General features: G+C 43.9%; 2 protein-coding genes across 3 annotated transcripts in view; both read left to right on the top strand.

Moving 5' to 3' along the window:
* trpc5a (transient receptor potential cation channel, subfamily C, member 5a) overlaps positions 1–11895 on the top strand; it is a 30599-nt gene extending 18704 nt beyond the window's left edge. Inside the window, exons 8-17 of one of the 2 annotated variants that reach the window (XM_086058840.1) lie at positions 1841–1978; positions 2049–2247; positions 2494–2633; positions 4382–4582; positions 4876–4997; positions 8388–8583; positions 8659–8868; positions 9272–9313; positions 9805–9894; positions 10367–11895. In XM_086058840.1, coding sequence (XP_085914966.1) covers positions 1841–1978; positions 2049–2247; positions 2494–2633; positions 4382–4582; positions 4876–4997; positions 8388–8583; positions 8659–8868; positions 9272–9313; positions 9805–9894; positions 10367–11341 — 2313 coding nt within the window. In that variant the 3' untranslated portion in view covers positions 11342–11895. Of the gene's footprint in view, positions 1–1840; positions 1979–2048; positions 2248–2493; positions 2634–4381; positions 4583–4875; positions 4998–8387; positions 8584–8658; positions 8950–9271; positions 9314–9804; positions 9895–10366 lie in introns of both variants that reach the window. The other variant, XM_086058838.1, reaches the window with a different exon arrangement.
* Positions 11896–16312: 4417 nt separating this feature from the next.
* On the top strand, positions 16313–19110 carry cnpy3 (canopy FGF signaling regulator 3). Its single transcript, XM_086059556.1, has 6 exons — positions 16313–16572; positions 16868–16994; positions 17098–17194; positions 17265–17387; positions 17488–17605; positions 17689–19110. The coding sequence occupies exons 1-6, from the start codon at positions 16464–16466 to the stop codon at positions 17883–17885; spliced, it is 771 nt and encodes a 256-aa protein (XP_085915682.1). The 5' UTR covers positions 16313–16463; the 3' UTR covers positions 17886–19110.
* Positions 19111–22276: the final 3166 nt, after the last annotated feature.

The raw sequence follows: 22276 nt of genomic DNA, 5'->3' as shown, positions 1-22276 counted from the left end.
TTATTCAAAAAAAGACAAATTAATCCACTCTGCTTTGTTTCTGTCGTCGGCGAACTGGCTGCCGGGAATGTTCACAGTGAGTGACTGGCAACGCTCTAATTCTCTGAATCATCCCTGTGCGCTCGGGAGCGAGTTTTTTTTTTCTTTTCTTAAATGTCACTTGAAAGTTGGCTGCCAGCAGCTCGGATTTCATGCCGATTGTGTGTGCGGATTTAAGCTAATTCGCGGGTCGTTTGGGTGTCCTCGCGTTCTGATTGGCTGACAATAGCAGGTCCGGACACAACTTTGTTTCAAACTCCGACGTCTCTGAACGGCGAGTGAAATGGAAAACCAGAGAAAAGAGCAAGAGCCGAGAGACAGACACCCTCATTAGCATACCGTCGCCATAGTAACAGGAAACCAAACCGGAGCCTTAGCCGAGAGATGCAGAAAGCGACGGGGGCTAGTTGAGGAGATTTAAGACAGAATGCCAAGGATAGCGAAGGAAGCAGGAGTCCAAATGCAAAAGCCGTCAAGTATTTCCACGTCAAACAACTACGACTTTAAAAAAAAAGATTTAATTGCAGAAACTGCCAAGTGCCATTTAAAGTGATCGTAGAATAACTGCGTGAAAATCCAAGAGAGATTCCCATCACTAATCCAGTGAGATTGGAATCAGGGATCCCTGAAACTGAAACCTTAAATAAGATATCATTCCTTAAATTCAACCTAAATTTGCTTATTTTGCTTGAAAATGAAATTATCAGACAAGATCAGTGTGCCTATTTTAGGATACTTATTACTTAATTATCTTCTTTGATCAAGCAGTTTTAAGTACTGTGAGGCTTAAAATAAGCATTTGGCCCTGAACAGGGGTTTCATAAATTGAATGTTCTTATTTTAAGATTTTGCATAATCTAGTAATAAGATAAATGGAAAAAATACAAGTATGAAAAAAAAGTTTTCTTTTGTTATTTTTCCTAAAGTCATTTTTCCTCTAGTGGTAGAATGCCTACTCTCTGACTTGGAGGTTGTGGGTTCAATCCCTGGCTGAGTCAATAAAAGTGGAACCGACCTGTTACTTCCGTGCTTAACACTCAGGCAAAGTTATCCAAGCGTAAAAGACTACTTTTTATTACAGCTTGAAAAAAGTCAATATTACTTGCTTTTAGTCTAAAGATAAAATTTTCAAGACCGCCGAGGTTGATATGGGCCTAGTATTATTTTCTATATTTTTCAAAATCTTACAGGTAAATTTAAGTACAATTTTCTTGTTCTGCTTATTTGATGTAATAATTTTCTTATTTGACTTGTATTTTTTTCCTAAATTTTCTACTGTACTTTTTGCAGTGTTCATAATCATACAGTTTGACGGAATCTTGAGGGTAGCAACGGACGCGAAAACTGATCCTGCGCCGTCATTGTGACTTTTGAAGTTAAAGTTAACTCATTCACTGCCATTGACGGCTATAGACATAAAAAATTAATTTGAACTATTTCTATTAGTTAATTTTTTTCCCCACTTTTCTTAACATGAGTATGAAAACCTAGAAAAAAATTATTAAAACATTTAGAACAGATATAAAATTTGGGATTAATTGTGATTTAACTATTGAAGTCATGCTATTAATTGTAATCGCCTGACGCCCCTAATTTTTAATAATCTTTAAAAAAAAATTAGTAAAAGAAATGTCTAGGTTTTCATACTCTTGTTAACAAAAGTGGGAAAAAATATATAAAACTAATAGAAATAGTTCAAATGAATTTTTGACGTTTATAGGCGTCTTTGGCAGTGGATGAGTTAATGGTATGTTCAAGAGCCCGATGAACAGGAGCGCTGACTGGCGTCTTGTCTCCACAGTTTGTGGCGCAGCCCAACTGCCAGCAGCTGCTGGCCACCTTGTGGTACGACGGCTTCCCGGGCTGGAGGCGGCGCCACTGGGTGGTCAAGCTGGTCACCTGCTTCATCATCGGACTCCTGTTTCCGGTCTTCTCATTGGTAGGCGGGTACCATGGTTTCCATGGGTACGAGCTGGCGCCAAATCTGTCGTCGCTTTGCTCTTTCGCAGATCTACCTGTTGGCTCCCAAAGGCGCGCTAGGACGCTTCATCAAGAAGCCCTTCATCAAGTTCATCTGTCACACGGCGTCCTACCTGACTTTCCTCTTCATGCTGCTGCTGGCCTCGCAGCACATCGCCCGCACCAACCTGCACATGCAGGGGCCGCCGCCCACCATCGTGGAGTGGATGATTCTGCCGTGGGTGCTGGGTATGTGCGCCCCGTCTATTTGCTTGCAATGACTCGGCAGATATTTCGCATCAAATACGGCATTTGGCTGGAGGACAGCTGGAACATTATCAATAGTTCCACTTTGGGAAGAGGGCAGGAAGTGAACAAACGAATCGTGTCATCCAAAGTCATCTGGGATAGGCTCCAGCTCAACCATGACCCCAGAGAGGGTACGGTTCCGAAAATGGGTGGATGTAGGAAGTTTACCAGCCATGTGTGTTTTAGGATTCATCTGGGCAGAGATCAAAGAGATGTGGGACGGCGGCTTCACCGAGTACATCCATGACTGGTGGAACCTGATGGACTTTGCCATGAACTCCCTCTACCTGGCCACCATATCACTCAAAATAGTGGCTTATGTGAAGGTATGTGTGCCCCGTTCCCATGATCCCGCCGTTGTTGACGGTATCGTCCAGGGTTGTCAGGTGATTCAAGTTTATAATCGTAATTAAATCGCATGACTTCAAAAATTAACTCAAGGATTAATCGCAAATTTTAAAATGAAATGTACAATTAAATCGTTTTCATACTCTTGTTAACATAAAAGTGGAAACAAATGTTAAACTAATAGATAGAAATATGGCTGCATCTTTTAGGCATTGATACAGTAATTTTATAATAATTCATAAAATGTAGTTGTTGATGTGCAGTACAGTATAAATCGAGTGTGATATTGATTTGTGTTGAGGTCATTTTTCGGCCACAAGATGGCATAATTGCATTCGTAAGACATTGGTGACAGCTCAGTGCATTTTTCTTTACATATTAACTTATTCACTCGCAGCCATTTTCACTGAAGCAACCCCCTTCACTCCCAGCTGGTTTACTGGATTTTGACTGATTTTGCAGAGCCCACAGAATATTGTGTTCTATCGCTATAAAAACATGGAACCTAACAAAAGAAAGATTAGAGTCTCTTCTTTCATCAGGAAAAGTATATTTCTATTTGTTTCCGTTTTGCAACAATTAGCATTAGAATATAACTAAGAATTATCATTATTCACAAATCTGTTTAGAACTGTGGGGAAATCAGCTTGTTTGCCACATGGCCCTGTTTGATCTCTTTTGCTCTGCTGCCACCTGCTGGCCGTTTCTGTAATAACTACCATTGCTTCAACCGTTCTATGCAGTTGAGAGGCTGCATCAAAGCCTTCTGCATGCTATAGCATGAAAAAACATAAAAAAAAAAAAATTATAAATACTTCTTTGGGAGACTTAAAACATTTAAAATAGAACATATTTATGCGTTTTTGGGAGCAAATAAGTCAAGAACTATCTAATCTTTAACATGAAGGAACTGGTGAAATTCTGCACATTTTTAAAATTGTAAAATACAACTTGACCCCCAGTCTCCACAAATATTATTATTATTATTAAATTTATTACTGCTAAATTTTGACGTGGACGTGTCTGCTGCGTTGCGAATTGGAATTCCCCCAGTACAGGCTTTCCAATTAAGGGTTAAAAAAAATGAGTGCCGTTAAAGGAACTTTAAATTAACTCAAAATGAACGCACTCATTTTGACACCTCTCGTATCGTCAAACCAGCTGATTGTCTATCGACATACTTTGTATTGATGCACTGCCGACAAGCAAACAAGATGTGGCTTAAACGCACGCACGCACGCACGCACACACACGCGCTCACCAGCCGCCGAGCCATCTGCAGCATCTGTGAGCCACCGATGGTGCCCGGCCATCCTCCCACACACACACACACACACATACATACATACACAGCCTCGACACATATACTATATCACATGTACACACACATACACGGATATCACGGAAGTGGCAGTTGGCGCGTTCGACAGTATTTCACCTTTTGGCTACTTCTGATGGTGATATTTAAAGATCTTGTCAAATTAATTCGGATTTTGAATATAATTACTGCAAACGTTCAAAGGCTGAGACTGATCGGTTTGCCTTCGTTCGCGCCATTGGTTACCCCGGTATGCCTACACGTCGGAAATGCAGATTCCCTTCGGATAAATGGCCGCTTTTAAAGCGCCTCATTGTTTGCCATGAGTGCATGCACGCCATAGAGAGGAAGGCGGAACAGCTTGAAAGTCAGTTTTTCTTTGTCGTCGGCTCTCCCGTTCTCCGGCAGTACAACTCGTCTCGGCCCAGGGAGGAGTGGGAGATGTGGCATCCGACGCTCATCGCGGAGGCTCTGTTCGCCATCGCCAACATCTTCAGCTCGCTGCGACTCATCTCGCTCTTCACCGCCAACTCGCACCTGGGGCCCCTGCAGATCTCGCTGGGAAGGATGCTGCTGGACATCCTCAAGTTTCTCTTCATCTACTGCCTGGTAAGCCAAGCAGCTTAAAAAAAATAAAATAAAAAAAGGCAACAAGGTCACTGAGCCTTGATGTTCCGTCTCTTTCGACGGTGACGGCAGCGCGTTCTCTACGCTTCATCAAGCTAAAGGACATTACAGGCCTATTTCATTACAACCACAACTCATTCACCCGAACCCTCCAGGGAGCCCCACCCCCCACTACACCATTCTGTTGAGCTGCATCAAGTCCAAAAATCAACCCTCAACTCAATTTACTATGAGGTGAACACGCAAAAGAGATGTTTTGGCATTTCCCTGCGCAGGTGCTGCTGGCGTTCGCCAACGGCCTGAACCAGCTGTACTTCTACTACGAGACCACGGCCTCGGAGGAGCCCAACAACTGCAAGGGCATCCGCTGCGAACGGCAGAACAACGCCTTCTCGACGTAAGTGGCGGAAGGTTCGCGTGTTCAGTGGGCAGTTGCGAAAAGCCACATTCAAAGTCTTGGTCTCAATAGCTGTAGTCTCGAAAATGCCTTGGTCTCGGTTAGTGGTGCAACGGATCATCAGTGGTGGGAAAAAACAAATAAACAAAGTCGATACCATTCTGACGTGTCAATGAAGCTGAAACATATTCAACGTAATGCGCTAAAGCCTAACTTCAAAATAAAGTTGATCAAATACAGTCATACATTGAAGGCAATGCAAACAGCCTCAGTAGAGTTTTACTTTGAAGTTGGCCTACGTCGTGGCGGGATGGCTAGCTTGACTTCCGTTTTAGACGTTTCTTTATCGCAGTTGCCACCGACATCAACACAACGCTATCCCAAACTCATGTTCACTTGCTAATTTAGGACACGAAGAAACCGCCAATTAATTACGCCGTCGTTGTATTATACGGCAGCAGTCTCCGACGTAAGTGGCTAGCGGCTAGCTGTTAGCATTAGCAATGAGTGTCTGGCTGGTAGCTGCAAATGAGTTTGACCGCTGGTACTTGGCTTACTTGAATTATTTTTTCAATATTCTGGACTAATTCTACTTCATAATTCACTTTTCATGTTAAAATGAAGGGAACGTGCCTCAAATTGCACGTTGAGGTCTTTTCACTATTAAAAAAAAAAAAATAGAACTTTGTCTTCATTTATTTTATAAAACACTTTCAAGATTCAACTCAAAATGTCAAACTTAGCCGTTTAGATTATAGGAACACAACTTTTAAGCCATTAATACACATGGACCATGTAAAAAAATAATGAATGTTTCTGCCTCATATTGAACTTAAAGTTGTGTTCCTAAATCCTAAACGGCTGTATTAGACATATTGAATTTATTTATTTATTTTTAATGGGGAAAAGCATTTTACAAAATGAATGAAGACACTAAATCCTAAACGGCTCTATTAGACATTTTAAATTGATTTTATTAAATTTTTAATTTTATGGAAAAGGCGTTTTACAATTTTTATTTTTTATTTTTTTTTTGCTGGCCGGAAAAACGATCCGATCCCTGACTCAAATCCGTGATCCGATCCAAACCGTGACTTGTGTGATCCGTTGTACCACTCGTCTCGGTTGGTGTGATCTTCCTTCACTTGCTGCACGTCTGCAGACATCCGGATCTCAACAAGCACGGCGGTCGCCGGCAAACGGAGCGATGGCGGCCCCGAGGGCTGCGTCAACATTTGTTTACAATGCATGCGTCCGTGAGGGAGAACAGAAAAGTAACGCCTGCCTCGATTTAGTGAAGACAACAATTCCCATGATCCCCCGTTGCTTGAAGAGTATCCCTTTTTGTTATTGTTTGCTATGCGAATGCGAGAGCATTTTGCACTTCCTGGTTTGGCGTTCAGGTGTGCAACGGCCCCCGCGTCTCATCTGTCCATCACGCCGTCCTGCTGGCATGAATGTGTTGGAGTGTTTGACACGGTGATGCAACGCGTCTGCGTGAGTCTCGCATGAGGAGGCGTGAAAACAACTGGCTCCGGAACACCTCCGCCATGACTGACAGATGACGCCGCCGCCAGAAACGCGCTCGGCTTGGTCGCCCGATGAGGACAATACGAGGAGACGCTGACTCCTCATCAACGCGTCGCTTCCATTTCACAATAATGACGACGTCGTAGTGTCACGCTCGCTTGCCTCTTTTATGGCCAGTCGACAACCCCAACCTCCCCCCCCCCTCCCTCATTTACACTCTCGCTGGTTGCAAATACACACACATGCGCAAGCTGCCATGAGAATAAATGTCGCTGTTGAATATTTGATGCCGCACAAATATAAGCACCCGCAGGCTCACTCGCTCGCTCCAAGACGAGGCTGAGCGCCGCCACCAATTGTGGCTTCATCAAAGATTCAACGATCCGCCGTCCTCACTGGGCGGAGGAGGCGACCGGAAGTGATAGACGAGGCAGTGAAGTGGATCAAAGTCTCGTTCTATCAAACACCTTCGCTCAGACTTTTTGGTCGTCAGAGTCTCTTCAGTCTGAGGAATCTCCAAATTCAGAATAAACTCAGGAGTTCGGCAAAGTGGACCGACTTTGACCTGGCAGTAAATCCTTTTTAATACGGTGTGTCAGGATGTATACATGCATTTCCCCACATTTGCTAATGACCCGTCTCTTATGGTGTCTTTGCTTGAGGTCACATATATCCTCATAACCTGTTAAATAGGATGTTCTATGCAGCCCCACTAGTCTAAATATGGTATGACTTTCAACAGTAAGAAAAAAAACATTTTGTCCAGAATTACAATTAAGTACAATTAATACCTTTAATTTAAAAACTCATTTTGCCACTTGCTGTCAACTGAAGAAGACATCACCTGTGCTGAGGAAATAGGTAACGACCAACCACGGATCACCAGTTTTTGGGGTTTGCTCGGCAAACTTAGCCATGATTGGTCGTAACCTGTTTCATCAGCACAGGTGATGTCATCTTCAGTCGACAGCAGGTGGAAAAATGAGTTTTTAAAGGTATTGATTGGTCATGAAAAAATAATCATCATTTATTATAGACAAAATATTATCTTCTTACTGTTGAAAATGGTTCAATGAGTAAAGTATCCCTTTAAGCAGGAAAATCCAGCCGTTTTTATCCATCTTGCCACTTGCTTTCGACAGAAGACGACATCAATGTTGCTCAGGGACCAACCAATCACAGCGCAGCCTTGGAAAACAGGTGAGCTGTGATTAGCCGTTGCTTGAGCCCTGAGCAACAGTGATGTCATCTTCAGTCGACAGCAAGTGGAAAAATGGCCGCCCCCTGAGATGGATAAAAACGGCTGGATTTGGCTTCATAACGAATCAGAATGTCATGTTTAGACTAGTGAGGTCACATATAACATATTAATGTCAAGAAATGTTTTAGGTTGACTTCCATTTTAACGCATTCATTGCCATTGACAGCTATAGACGTCAAAAATTCATTTGAACTATTTCTATTAGTTCAAAAAAAAAATTCTCCCACTTTTGTTAACAAAAGTATGAAAACCTAGATTATTTTTTTTGTACATTTAGAAGAGATAAATGTTGGGATTAATTGTGAGTTAACTATTAAAATCATGCGATTAATTACAATTAAAAAAATGATCGCCTGCCGCCCCTAATTTTTAACAATCTTTTCTTTTCTTAAAAAAAAAAAGATTAAAAAAATGTCTAGGTTTTCATACTCTTGTTAACAAAAGTGGAAAAAATGTTAAACTAATAAATAAATTGTTCAAATGAATTTTTGACGTCAATGGCAGTGAATGAATTAATAACGGCGTCTGAACAGAAGTGATCGGTTTTTTTTGTCTGTCAAAAAAATCTTAAGATATCTTTTCTCCGTGTCCATCGGCAGGCTCTTTGAAACTCTGCAGTCGCTCTTCTGGTCAATATTCGGCCTGCTCAACCTCTACGTCACCAACGTGAAGGCCCGCCACGAGTTCACCGAGTTCGTGGGAGCCACCATGTTCGGGACGTACAACGTGATCTCGCTCGTGGTTCTCCTCAACATGCTCATCGCCATGATGAACAACTCATACCAGCTCATCGCCGTGAGTTAAAAAAAAATAAAAATGATTAAGTCCGCTTGCGAATATGATGCATTTCAGCACGTCGTCTCCCATCAGGACCACGCCGACATCGAGTGGAAGTTCGCCCGCACCAAACTGTGGATGAGCTACTTTGACGAAGGAGGAACGCTGCCGCCTCCGTTCAACATCGTTCCCAGCCCCAAGTCCATCTGGTACCTGCTCATGTGGCTCCACAACAAGCTGTGCGGCCGGGGCCAGCCCCCCGGGGAGGACCCGCGCAAGTGCGAGAACCTGCGAGAGTTCACGGTGAGCGGACCCGACGCTGAGACGCGTAAGCTCCTCGGCAGAACGAGAGGACGCCATTGGCCACCAGCTCGTCCGGAGGAGAGTTAAACACGTCCCAATGAACACGTTTTACAGTCTGCTCACCTCCCCCCCCCCCTCACACAGGCATGTTCATTTCATCTGAAGTCAGCTGAGTTATATAAGCCAAGCAGCCCACATAAGTTCACAGAGCACTGCAGAGATCTGATTGTGAGAGTGTGTGTGTGTGTGTGTGTGTGTGTGTGTTTTCAACTGTGTTCTAGCGTTTCTAAATTCAATTCATCCATGCATGCAAGAACTGCTGCAAAGGCTGCAGCTGTAAATGTAACAAACAGCAATCCCTGATTTATTTACTCCCCCCCCCTCCCCCATTCTCTCTCTGTAGGAGCGACACGCCGACAGTCTGATACAGAACCAGCATTACCAGGTGTGTAACACGGGCTTCATTTAAACTATACCCCCCCCCCCCCCCAAAAAAAAAAGATAAATGGAAAATTGGGTTCGGCGGCGTCAGGCTCGCTTTGATGGATTCTCGCGGAGATGTGCTCAGCAAACGAAGCGCGTCGCCCCACACGTCGGCTCCGAGCAGCGGTACTTTGTCATTGGCGCTGGCGGCTGCTGCTTTGAAATGCGGCCATGTTGTCAAGGACTCCTTGGCCGGTGCCCGACGAGCGCGTGGCGACGCATTCTGGCAGAGGCGGAGAGTGACAGCTCGCCCAGCGTGCCGCTTGGCCGCCGCAGGTGTCGATTGTGGGAGGACGCCGGGCGAGCGGCGAATCTCTCGCCGAGGTCGGCGTTGGCTTTTCCTCCCACTTGGTACCAAATCCTGGCGAGATGTTTTACACGGGGGTCAATCATGGGACATGTGACGCCACGAGTGGCTTCTGTCATCGAACACTAAAGCGTGATTTTCAACAGGAAGTGATCCGAAGCCTGGTGAAGAGATACGTGGCCGCCATGATTCGCAGCGCCAAAACGGATGAGGGCCTGACGGAGGAGAACTTTAAGGTACTTTGACAGACTGCTTCTTTCAAATAAATGATCTTCTATGTCCAGAATCCGGACACCTCAAAGGAATGTCCCTTCTTTTTGAGACACAAACTGTCCTGTTCCAATACTTTTGTAGGAGAGTGCTCCTCATCATGATCAGCATTATTAGGGCTGGGTTTAAAAAAAAAAATTGGAATAATCAATATCGAATCGATTTTCCTTTTCGAACCTGATATTGATTCATAAAACCATGAATCAATAATTTTGATATCTCCTTTTTCTCATAAATTCCGCAAAATTTAATTTGGAATTTGTTTGTGGAGTCTTTAATCATGCCCTTGATCTTTAAGAAGAATTGATGTTCCATAATTAGTCAAAATCGAATTGAAGCGGATCGAATCACAACTGATGGCGTCCCGCCCCTCCTGCTTGTGAGGTGCATCCCAGCCCTAATCATCACAGCCGTCATGATATTTGTGCGTACCTCCAGGAGCTGAAGCAGGACATCTCCAGTTTCCGCTACGAGGTCCTGGACCTCTTGGGCAACCGGCGTCCTCCTCGCCGACACTACTCGTCCTCCAGCGACATGGCGCGAGACGACGGCGGCGTGGCCTCGGAGGACGACAGCGAGCCGGGCGACACCGGCCAGAGGTCAAAGGGCGTGACCTTCACTGTGCCGCTGGAGGAGGACGACCGCCAGCCGGCGCCCACGCTCGGCGTCTCCGCCTTGGTGCGCTCCATTTCCGGGATGAGCCGGGTTGAGCACGAGGGCGAGGTGGGGGTGGAGGAAGGCGTGGTTTGGGGGGAGGAGGGGGAGGAGAAACCAAAGAGCAACGGGCTGAAGACGACGGCGGTCCCGCTTTCCGCCACCAGCGCCCTACCCTCGCCGTCGCCTTCGTCGTCGTCGTTCTCCTCCTCGCTCTCCACCTCACTGGCTCGCACCAGGAGCCGCCTGCAGCGTTTGTCGGCGCCGGCGGCCAAGACGGACTCCTTCAAGCGCCTCTCTTTCCTCTTCTCCCGCTCCAAGCGCTCAGCCCTGCCCCTGCAATCCCCGCCCTCGTACACCATCTCCGACGGGCTGCTCCTCCCGCGGGGGGGCCGCTCGGACTTGGGACTGGACCGCGTTACCAGAAGCGAGACCCGCTTGAACGAGGTGGGCCGTTCTGTGGACGCCAACAGCTCCTCCTTCTCGCCACGGAGAACAAACGGACGCGACGCGCTCCTGACGCTGCCCCCGCCTCCCCCTTGTCCCTGCCAGTCGCTGCACTGCGCGTCCAACATGTCCGAGTCCAGCTCGCGCCTCTTGGACTCCAGCGAGGACATTTTCCAAAGCGGCGGCGGCGGCGTGGAGGCGGCGGGTGGCGGCGGGGTGATGATGATGATGGGCGGGTGGGTCGGACCCTGTGATGATGTCATCGAGGACAGCTGCGAGGTCATCGAGGACTCGGTCAGCACGCAACTATAGAAGCACGTTTGGCTGGTCTGACTTTTTGTTTGTTGCACAGGGATGAAGTCCAACGGCCGAGGCTGGATTTACACTGCGGGTCCGAGTGCCCAGTCTCTATTTATTACCCAAATCCCATCTTTCTATTTACCAGTGACGCATACCCAACATCACTGTGTTTACAATTACGGAACACATGAACCAACCCGCATGCGCACACTTGACATGCACGTTAACGCCTACACAATGTTCCACCTGGAATGTACAGAACATATTTACATCATAATCCATGTTCTATACAGCTCTAATGTACATCATATTTAATAATCTATGCTTTGGCTGTAGTTTAACAGCGAGTGTTTTTTAACGCGTTTGTTTGTGGATTTCAATGACGGTAGATCCGATCGTTCGCTGACGTTGGCAGATATCACAGAAGATTGATTTGATGACATCTGATTCCATACATTTATTTATTTGTTTTCCCTTTCATGCCACTTGGAAGCCAAATTGCTTGAACCATGTTGCGTAAGTCCAGGCTTTGCGAGTAGCCGCCATTTTGCCATGTGGGGGGGGGGGGGGGGGCATGAGCTAGCTCTGTCGTCATCCGTGTCAGGTAATCCAAAAAAAATAAAAAAAAGTCTGGCGAGGAATGGCTTTAAAGACACAGGTGCGACGTTCTGGGTTCAAGCCTCGACTCCAGTTACATTTGTGGAGTTTGCATGTTCTCCGCAAGTTTGCGAAGGTTTCTTTCCCCAGATACTCCAGCATGTTAGCTTCACTGAAGATGCTAAATTGTCCAACTAGTCCAAGGTATTCAACTTCTCAACTGAAGACAATCCCAATGGAAAATGTCTTGTTTGAAAGTAAGGCCTTTGTTTTCCCCCCCAAGAGCAATGAAGCGGCTCAATTTCAGATGTCCCACCAACTTTCTCCATCGACGTATAAGTGCACGCGCTCGCTAAAACAAGCTCGTTCGATCGTAAGCGAACTAGCCAATCATCCTCCGTTGTCTCGTTCTTTTGGCTTCCTCGTGTTTCACTTTGCAATAACAAACTGCATTCTATAACATGAAATAGCTTTTGTAGGAAAGTGTGCCATGGTGTTGGAAGTCAACGAGCATCTTTGTGAGCAGCGCAAAGTGGACAAAGTTAACGTCAAGGAGGACGAAAGAAGTCACGGAAACGACAAAGACGAGGCCGTTTTCCCTTTAACCACTTACGCGGCCTGTTTAACGCTCGGGAGCGGAAGTACCAGGACTGGTTTGAACGTAGCCTGAAGAGACAAAACTAAAAAGGACAAAAGGGACCCCCCCCCCCCCCAACAACAACAACACTGCTGTGATAACCTGCACCCCCTTTCCCCTCTCTTTCTGCACCCACCAGGGCCAAGGAACGACATTCTACCCCAATAACATTTATACTAGTAATAATTACACTAATAATAATAACAATATTAATAAGGACTACTCTGGTTTGTCTTTTGCTTCTTTTTGAGTTGCCTCCAAGATTGCGTCTCCTCGTTCAGTTCTTCCTTGACTTTGTCCCACTTGGAGCTGCTCAATAAATCGACCTTGTTGGACTTGTACAGGAAGTGGCAGCGTGGACGGTGCGAGTGTCGGTGGCCACTTTTTTTGTTTTTGTTTTGTTTTTTTACCACCGGCAACCCAATCAAAAACTGTACGGGTCACGTTACTCTTGTTGAGATGTTTCCGCCAGTCCAGCAGCATGGACAGAAGTTTGATCACAACACAAAAACACACACACGAGGAAGTAGCTTGTATCTAAAATTATTTGAGCCTGCCATTTAAAACCAGAACCGGTCTAAGGATTAAGCGAACGACAGCGGTGTCTTGAGATACAAGTAAAGCAACTTTCAAGTTTAAGATATGAGAAATTGCGAAATTCACGGTAATATAGTGAGGGGAGGAGTTTCATTTATACATGCCGTAGCCCTGTCTGGTATAAAAGTAGTGCTTTGCTGCCATCTTGTGGCATTTAAAGGCAATTATAAACCTTTTAAGGGGCTGTTGGCACGAATTAAAATCCTAAATCCTATACTGTAAGTGTAACACTTCCCAAAAGTCAAACCACCCACTGTGGCATCCCAAAAATGTGTGCCGTAACCACGGCGACCGGCACGCCACCTCGTCACAGCTCAGCCGCATGTTTATTAATTGGCTCACTCACGTGGTGCCTCTCTGCGTTGCCATGGCGACCGGAGCGGGTGTTTTGGTTTGATGATCAATCGCACCTTGCCAATCGTCGTAACGAGCGGCGGCGAGCGCCGCGTCCTCTTTTCCCCCTGCCAATGAGACATGAATACACTTATTGACGAGTATTGATCACGTGTAAAAAGCTCCTTTGATTAGTGAACGCACGCGCAAAGTTGAGAATCAATCATCCTGATGGGTCAATATCAGTAATGGCTGACTATTTCCCTGATGCCTGCGCATGTGTGTGTGTGTGTGTGTGTGTCGTCTCATCTGCCTCCCGAGACGAGACAAATTTCCTTTAGTGACACAACACACAGACACACAGCAGCGTCTCTTGAGGGAGAGGTTTCATCATGTTTTATTCACACAAACACACATGTGCCCACTCGCTATCACACACAGGCGCACACACACACAGAGGACACACACACACACACACACACACAGAGGACACTATACTGACTTTCGCTAGAAGATTTATGTTCCTCCAACAGAAGGAAAAACAAGGACAAACTCACATGGGGCACTAAGCACCAAAATGTGTGTGTGCGTTTGTGTACTACTAATTATAGCAGTCAAATATTAACATGAAAATATATGTGTGGCATTTAAATAGCACCCCAACTCCAACCCCACCGAGGACAAAACATGGCCCTACAGGTGTCAACATTTTTTGTCCGACAGTCACAGAGAAGCTCTCACACACACACACACACACAGACCTCCCCTTCTAGCTTTAAAACAGAGAGAAAATATATATATCTTTTTTCCACGTGAATGAATGTCTGATTGTTATTTTTCTAGAAGCAGACAGCTGGCGCACGTTGTTGACTCTTTAATAAAGGCATCCTTACTAAAGTGCTTGCTTTTGTCCCCCTCTGCTAATTTTTCCATTTGTTGAAATGAGTAGACCCCTTCAGCCTTTCATCTGCTAGCTTAATGCTAACGCTATATAGCATCTGTATCTCTTTACATTTGTTCCCTTCTAATTGTGTCAGTCCAGTGTACAGGGCAGGCCCACAAAAAAATATTTCCAAAAGATCAACAAAACGTTTTTTTTAAACCGTTTCTCTGTGCAATCCGGTACCAAATGGCCCACAGACCAGCTAGCTAATTCGCTAGCATAACCAAATCAAACGCCCCACCCCCCCGCACAATGTAAACACGCAACATAACACAATGTGCGAGCAATCTTACCCCCCACATTGTGCAACTGTTGAGAGCTCTTTTTTTTCTTTTTTTTTGCTGCGTCTACAGCACGTGCGTGTGATGCTCGTATTGCCGAGAGAGACATGAGAGTTTTTCGCACAAAGCTCTTGTGTGGGCCGCGCTGCTGAATAGGAACCAGCTCTCATCTTTTCTCTCTCTCGCGCGCCGCATCGAGCTCCCCTCCACCAACTCAGTGTCAACTTGTGCTATGAGACACACGCTCATCTGCCAGGATGTGTGTGTGTGTGTGTGTGTGTGTGTGTGTGCGTGCGTGTGTGTGTGCGCCGACGTACGTCACCGGGAGCCGGCTGTCCTTTTGGCAGGCGGCAGCAGCACGCTCAAGCTACTCTTAATTATTATTATTTTTTTTTTAAATGGCAGAACAGCCACCATTGTCTCCCATGGCAAAAAAGACCAACTGAAGCGAAGTACGGTCGCCTTTCCCTGTAACGCGGTTCTCACTTTATCCCGGTCGAGGATTCCTTCATCGAAATATCTGATTTGAAAGCACTTTTCGCTATATCGCAGGATTTTGCAAAGTGATGCAACAAGTGCGAGACAGAAGGAAAGAGTCCATAGAATACAATTCAAAATGTGGGGATCATTTTAGGCCCAAAAAAAAGAAGAAGATCATGTAAGATAACGGCAATGTCTACGGTAAAGTAAACATTGCTAGTTAATTGAACGTGCTGGTAAGAATGAATTGTAATAGTAATGGGGTCGAAACAATTATTTTATTGAACAAAACAGGTCACAAGCACTTTCAACCACTCGCTGCGCAGTCACAACTGAGGCGGGGGCACTCAACAAGCAAAGTGGCTCAACGCTTATTCAGCTAACAGCCAGCTGTAAACCCTGTACACGCTCCTTCACTGACACTCATGCCATTCGAAAGTCACAGATACTACAGTCTAGAATGTGAGGATAGTGGATAATGTAATAATAGATGCACCTCACATGCATACTTTGTATTGGAATTATGCATATTGCTTTCAAATATAGATTCGTAATAAAAGAATCTTTGGTTGCTACTTTTCAACTATTGTGTGCTGTGTGCTATCATTTATAAAACTATACATGTTAATCAATGCCACATAGGACCACACACTTCCTGAACAGATGTAAGACAAAAATGCTATCTTAAATATGGACACAATACATTTCATTTTCGAATTGATTTTTCAATGCAATGCATATACAAAAGATCCACTTTCCTAACACAACAACAAAAAGCTAAATAACCACATAATGTAACTTTTTTTTCCCAGTGCAAAGGGCTCTCTTGCGTAACGGATCTAGCTTTTCGTGGTATGTCTGAGTGGTTAGGGAAATAAAATGGAATCATAAGGTTACGTTCCAAACTCACCTCAATGTCGGTTCAAGGGCCCCCCACTGGTGTTCATCACGTTTGGAACGCATTGACATTTTTTTTCTGTGTCGATGGCGCCCTCCTGTGGAAAAAATAAATCATTTGTTATAGCTTGTGCGCACCCACCAGTAGCTGGCGTACAGAAATGCAGTACCTCTTCCTGTGTGTGTTCCATCCTCATTGGTCGAGCTGGTGCCACTTCTTCCTATCTGATTGGTGGGTGATGAGCCAAATGCGGAAGTGGACCCAGATACGATGAGCTATCGAAAGGAGGATAAAACGACCCGTTTGTAAACTTTAAAAAGGACAACACGAGCATCTTGGTCGGCCAGAGTACAACAAAGTCGGGCGGAATGACTTTAGTGGCTCGTTTCTGGCTTTTGGTGACCGTCGTTGCGGCTGGAACGGCGGTGAAGAATGACGGAGACGACGAGTGGGTTCATCTGCCGGACAATTGTGAAGGTAATTGACCAGTAACAACCCACAATGCACTTCAACTAACTGGAAACAGTAGATAACATATTAATTATAATCAACACGTATCGCATGCACCAATATCCAACAGTGACGGTCTGAATTATGCATTGAAACGCAAGCATTGGGCAAAGAAATTTATGGGAGACATACTTGATTTTTATTTTAAGAAATTAATACAATTACAAATACTTTTAAATTGAATGTTTTCAAACGTTAATATTATAGTAATTAATTTATTTATATTTGTTTTAAAATTTATAGTAATGTATTTTATTTTCAGTGTGCAAGTTTGTCAGCATCGAGATGAAGTCCGCGTTCGACGAAACGGGGAAGACCAAGGAAGTCATAGACCGCAACTACCGCTTCATTGACAGCAAGGGAGCTCCGCCCATTAAATATGTCAAGTCGTAAGTGTGTGGCACTGCGCGGCGTTTGTGCAAATGACATTGCTACACTGTGCATCAAATCATCTTTTGAAGCCTGCCTTTCTGCCCTTTTGTCTGTCCACAGTGACCTGCGCTTCATCGAGGTGGTGGAGAACGTGTGTCAGAGACTTCTGGAGTACAACCTGCACAAAGAAAGAAGCGGCAGCAATCGCTTCGCCAAGGTTAGTTGGCGCTTCTCAAATGAAGCTCTTTGCCTTTTTATCCGCTCCATCTAAGAGTTTGTGCTTTTAGGGCATGTCCGAGACCTTCTCCACCCTTCACGGCTTGGTCAATAAAGGTGTCAACGTGGTCATGGACATTCCATACGAGCTGTGGAACGAGACGTCAGCAGAAGTGTCAGACCTCAAGAAGCGGGTAAATGTGTGCATGGGGAATCGATTAAAAGCTCACTTGAAACAAAATAAACACATAAGTCAAGGTCCCATTTTATTTTTAACGCGTGTGTGTGTTTCAGTGCGACGTGTTGGTGGAGCGGTACGAAGACGTGATTGAAGACTGGTACAAAGGCAGCCAGGAAGAAGACTTGACCACTTACCTGTGTGAGAAGCATGTGCTGAAAGGACAGGACACAGGTGTGACACACATACACACACACGGGCAATGACGACAGCTATGCCCCACTGAGGTTGCTGACCACTGTGCGTTCTTTACCCAGCCTGCTTGAAGGAGGAGTGGACATCCAAAAAGAAGGGAGACCAGGCGGCCATTGCACAAGATAAGAACAAGAAGAAGAAAAGCGACGGAGTTGACAACAAGCAGAAAAAGGAGAAGAAAGTGAAAAAGAAGAAGGCAGAGAGGACGGAGGGTGTCCAGCCTCAGGTGTCTCTATCTGAAGCCAAGACTGAGCTGTGAGAACTTTGGCTACAATGAAGAAATAATTCTCCTACACTGTATTTTAGTTTTGATGTCATGTGTGATGTGTGTGTCTATAAGCTGCTATTTAAGGTGCATGTGTGCGTGTATTTCCTGTTTTTGTGTGTGTGGGGGGGGGGGGGGGCGCTTGATGGTGCGGCTTTCCTGTCTTTGAATAAAGTTTTATATATATATATAAATATATATATATACACATTCACCATCACTAATGAACCCACCTCAGAAAGGGGAATGTGAGAGAGACCATATTTATTTGCAGTATTATTACCTCTTACGTCCTTAAAATACAATCAAAATTGTTAGAATACAATCTGAATGTATTCCTTAGCATCTGTTTTCACTTCTTCCGCAAAAGATGCAAAACATGTTTGCTTCAAAATGTTCGTCATTCCAACGTTTACGGCAAATAAAAAAAAAACGAAACGTATATAAAACCAAACCACATAATTCCGTTTTAACTAACGTCCGCTAGCTTAATGCTAACAGACTGGCAAAAGTAATATTACCCTAAATTGATTGTAATGTCAACATTTTACCTCTGGAGGGAGCCAGAGCTAAGCAAGAATAATCCTGGGACATTATAATGTAATGTCAGTTTGTCACCACTCGAGGGAGCCACATTTTTATTTTAAGGCTTAGTGCCAAGTGAACAGTTTCACGTTTCGTACCTTTACACTTTCCATTTGGTACCTGGGCCTTCAGTGGTGACTTGTCCAATTAAACCCACCTCTATCCCGTTAAAATGATGCAAACCATCCCTACTAAAACAAAAGCACAATACAGTATATACACATCCAACTGTACCACAACCATCTTGAGCAATACGCCATTTTTGTAATAAAATGACAAAAAGATATTCAAAATATGCTCAAATAAAAAATCTCACACTGGCTATTGTGTTCAGATCAGTCATCCGCCTCGAGGAGTGAGTCCAGGATATGTTTAAGGCGAGCGCAATGAAGACAAACGACAACGCCAAACGTCTGCAGCACTTGATACCGCGTCATCCATTTTGTTTTGCTGGCGAAACCGCAGGTGAGAGGTGACCTCGCGTTTTACGAAACGGGACCCGCTCGTTGCGCGCGTCACCTCCATCCATCTCGGTTGTCCACGCTGCACCTGCCAAAAGACACTTTGACCCGTCCAAACTTCCGCAAAGAGAAAAAATAAAGTTGAAACAATATTAGCTATAGAATAGCAGCAACTTAACTGTGTGTTGTTGTTTTCAACTTAACTGTGTGTTGTTGTTTTTTGCTAAGCCTGTGATTAAAGCGATATTCCAATGTTAATGCTTTAGATTTGAACTGTAATTGGCTAGATTAATTTGATCACAAATGTCAACAAATGGTGAGTTATTGTGCGAGATTAGAGTCATTCCATAATTTACCAGCACAATTTTGAATCAAGGTGAAAAAACAGAAATTCCGGGAAGGTATTTACGTTTGTTGAAGCTTACTGTCAAACTAAAAATAAAACACAATAACATGTTCTGTATTTAAAACAAACCATTTTTGCTTAATAATGCCCTTGCTCTTTCTTTTTCTTAAAGAAAAAAAGAAAAAGAAAAAATGAATGCCCTTGCTAGCTTAATGCTAACACATAATTGATACCGCCATTGACAGGCTAACACTTAGCATCGGTTGTTGCCGTGTTGGTGAAATAACATGGAAATACAATTTCACAAAACTCACAAGCATATATTCTTTTTCCCCTGCGAAAAGTGACAAATGTAAAACTTAACGCATACATAAACATAATTGTCATTTGCTACAGGCCAACGGCACTGTCACACTGCATGTGCCTTTGTCACCGGTTCACCACTGTTGAATCGCTTGGGCACAAGGGAGTGGGAATACGCTAACGTGCTAATCGCAGGGCTACATGGCATTTGGAGCAGAAAGGTGTGACATGCAAGCTTTCACACTGGCTAACATTTGCATACACACACACCCGCACACACTCGCGAATATACACACTCCTCGGGGCCTGCCATGAATAACAGCTGACCTTTGCACATTTAGGCTGTGAAATGACAGCGAGGCGAAAGGCAGGGCATTGTTATCACACCTTCCTCTCAAGTCATCTTTGTCTCTCCATCCAAGAAAACAAATAATCACGTTTGTATGTCCCAACGCGCGGCCTCCTTCACATACGTCGCGTTGGTGTTTTGCGTCGCCGCCCGCCATCCATCAAGTGAACGACGGCGGACGACAAGAGGAACGAAAACACGAATCCTGCCGGCATGCTGCCATCATGCTGTCATTTTTTATTTTTTTTACACTAGTCACGTGTTTCTTTTCAGGATGTTCTAAATTCCACTTGTCAGATTTGGCCATTTTTCCAAATCTGTGCTCCTTTTTCAGGATTTTTCGCGTGCGTTTTGCGACACTGCCCACCATCCATCAAGTGAAGACAAGAGGAACAATAAACGACTGATGACCGCCAAAGATGAGTGTTTATTGGTGTGTGTGTGTGTGTGTATGCGTGTGCGTGCGTAAGGAGAAAAGGTTTATTGGGTTTGACACACACAGGCGCACGTACACACACGCGTATTCCTGGGCTGCGTTTTGGGAGGAAATTCCCATCCTAATTTTCCTGATAAAGACTCTAATGAAGACTAATGATGGAGCAAGGTGCCCGTCCGTCTCTTCCTCCCTCATCCCTTCCTCTTTTTCATATTTTTTTTACATTCGCAAATACATTTGTTAAGTTTCAACACTCTTCTCTCTTTTCCAAAAGAAGCACACACAAAAAAAAAAAGTACAGCATAAACAGACGCTTGTCTTGATGGGGCAGTGCTAGGGCTAAACAAACACATTTAAATCGCTAAGCGCAACATATATTGCAATTTTAAAATCGTAAAGGCTGCAATTTGGAGGAAAATATTTTAGGTGAGGAGTATTTACAGCAATTTTATAGAAAAATTATAGTATTTATCACGGCAGAGAGTAACTAGCTAGCTAATTAGCTAGCTAGCTACAGTAGCTAGCAAGATAGCTACAGAAGCTACCTAGCTTGTGTCCAGATGCGTTCATACATATTCTTTCATGGAACATGAAAAGTTGACGTGGTAAGTCAGATTTTGTTTGCTTATTTTTGTTACTAACGTACACTCACAGAAATAATACAAGCCTAATTTGAGATTTATGTGATTTTTTTATATAACAAATTCCCATGTCGTTTTTTTTTTTTGGGGGGGGGGGGATAAGTTTAACAAATCTACCAAATAAAACTTATATGATATATATTCATTAGTCTAACAAAGCCTATTTATTTGAAATGCATATTCATATGTATTTAGTATTAATATAGTGTAATTCAATTTTTTCCACGTTTTTGGGACGTCTGTATTCAGTTTCATCCCAAAAACATAAAAATGAAATAATAAAAAAATTTGGAAAAAGTGCTTTTCACATACGTAACCTGATTATTGTGCAATTCAAACAATATACTTTATGTATTTTTAAGAAATACTCCCATTATTATTAAATTAGAGTAATTATACTTTATTAATACTAAATACATAAACCTGAGGATTCTTTTTTCTTTTATTATTATTATATTTGATTATTATTCTAAATAAATAGGCTTTATTCGAATAATGAATATGTATCATATAAGGTTTATTTGGTAGTTTCGTGTTAAAATTATCTAAAAAAATAAATAAAAAAAAGTCAATGGGAATTTGTCTTGTAAGAAAATTACATAAATCTTAAGTTAGGCTTGAAATATTTCTGAGTGTATATTGACACCACACTTTTGGTCAAATTTGGGGCAGTCCAAGTGTTTAGTAAGTTAACAACTATCTAAATGTTTTTCATAGAAATAAAAAAATAAATAATTTGCCTTTATTTGAGCATAAGACTAACCTATAAGACCAAAGCATGTTGCAGTACAGATTTATTTATTGCTCGTGTTTGTAAAAAACAAAAACAAACAAAAAAAACCCATAGGAAATGGAACTTGAAGCAAATCGTTTCAATATTTAAGGGGGGAAACAAAAAAATCGCATTTAGATGAGATTTTCCAAATCATTCAGCCTCGACACCTTTAAGCAATTGTTTGTTGCCCCCCACCCCCCCTCATCCCTTCATTTTCTCCGGCATGGTATTACTCACATCCTTCACGCCGTCACCTCTTCATCCCTCCTCATTCCCTCCATCATCTCACGTCCATCCCTCCTCATCGCGGGGCTGCTCGTCCTCCGCCGTCCATCGCTCAGCTCTCGGGGATTCCATTAGGGGCAAATGGAAAAAGTGACATCAGCTATTTGGTAAAAGGGATGGAGGCGGACAGCGAGAGGAAAGAGGAGACACCGGTGGCTGAGGAAAGGCCGAAGTGTGGAAAGAAAAAAAAAGATCAGCAAGTGC

The sequence above is a fragment of the Leptonotus elevatus genome, chromosome 17 (assembly GCF_054856555.1).
Source record: "Leptonotus elevatus isolate MCC_2025b chromosome 17, RoL_Lele_1.0, whole genome shotgun sequence".
Lineage (NCBI taxonomy): Eukaryota > Metazoa > Chordata > Actinopteri > Syngnathiformes > Syngnathidae > Leptonotus > Leptonotus elevatus.
This window is presented reverse-complemented; position numbering and strand designations above follow the sequence as displayed.

Excerpts from the sequence above, each read along its gene's own strand:
- cnpy3 (XM_086059556.1), top strand. The coding sequence starts at position 16,464 with ATGACTTTAGTGGCTCGTTTCTGGCTTTTGGTGACCGTCGTTGCGGCT. Across the intron at positions 16,995-17,097 it reads CCCATTAAATATGTCAAGTC|TGACCTGCGCTTCATCGAGG; the intron begins GTAAGTGTGTGG and ends GTCTGTCCACAG. Across the intron at positions 17,388-17,487 it reads TGTCAGACCTCAAGAAGCGG|TGCGACGTGTTGGTGGAGCG; the intron begins GTAAATGTGTGC and ends TGTGTGTTTCAG.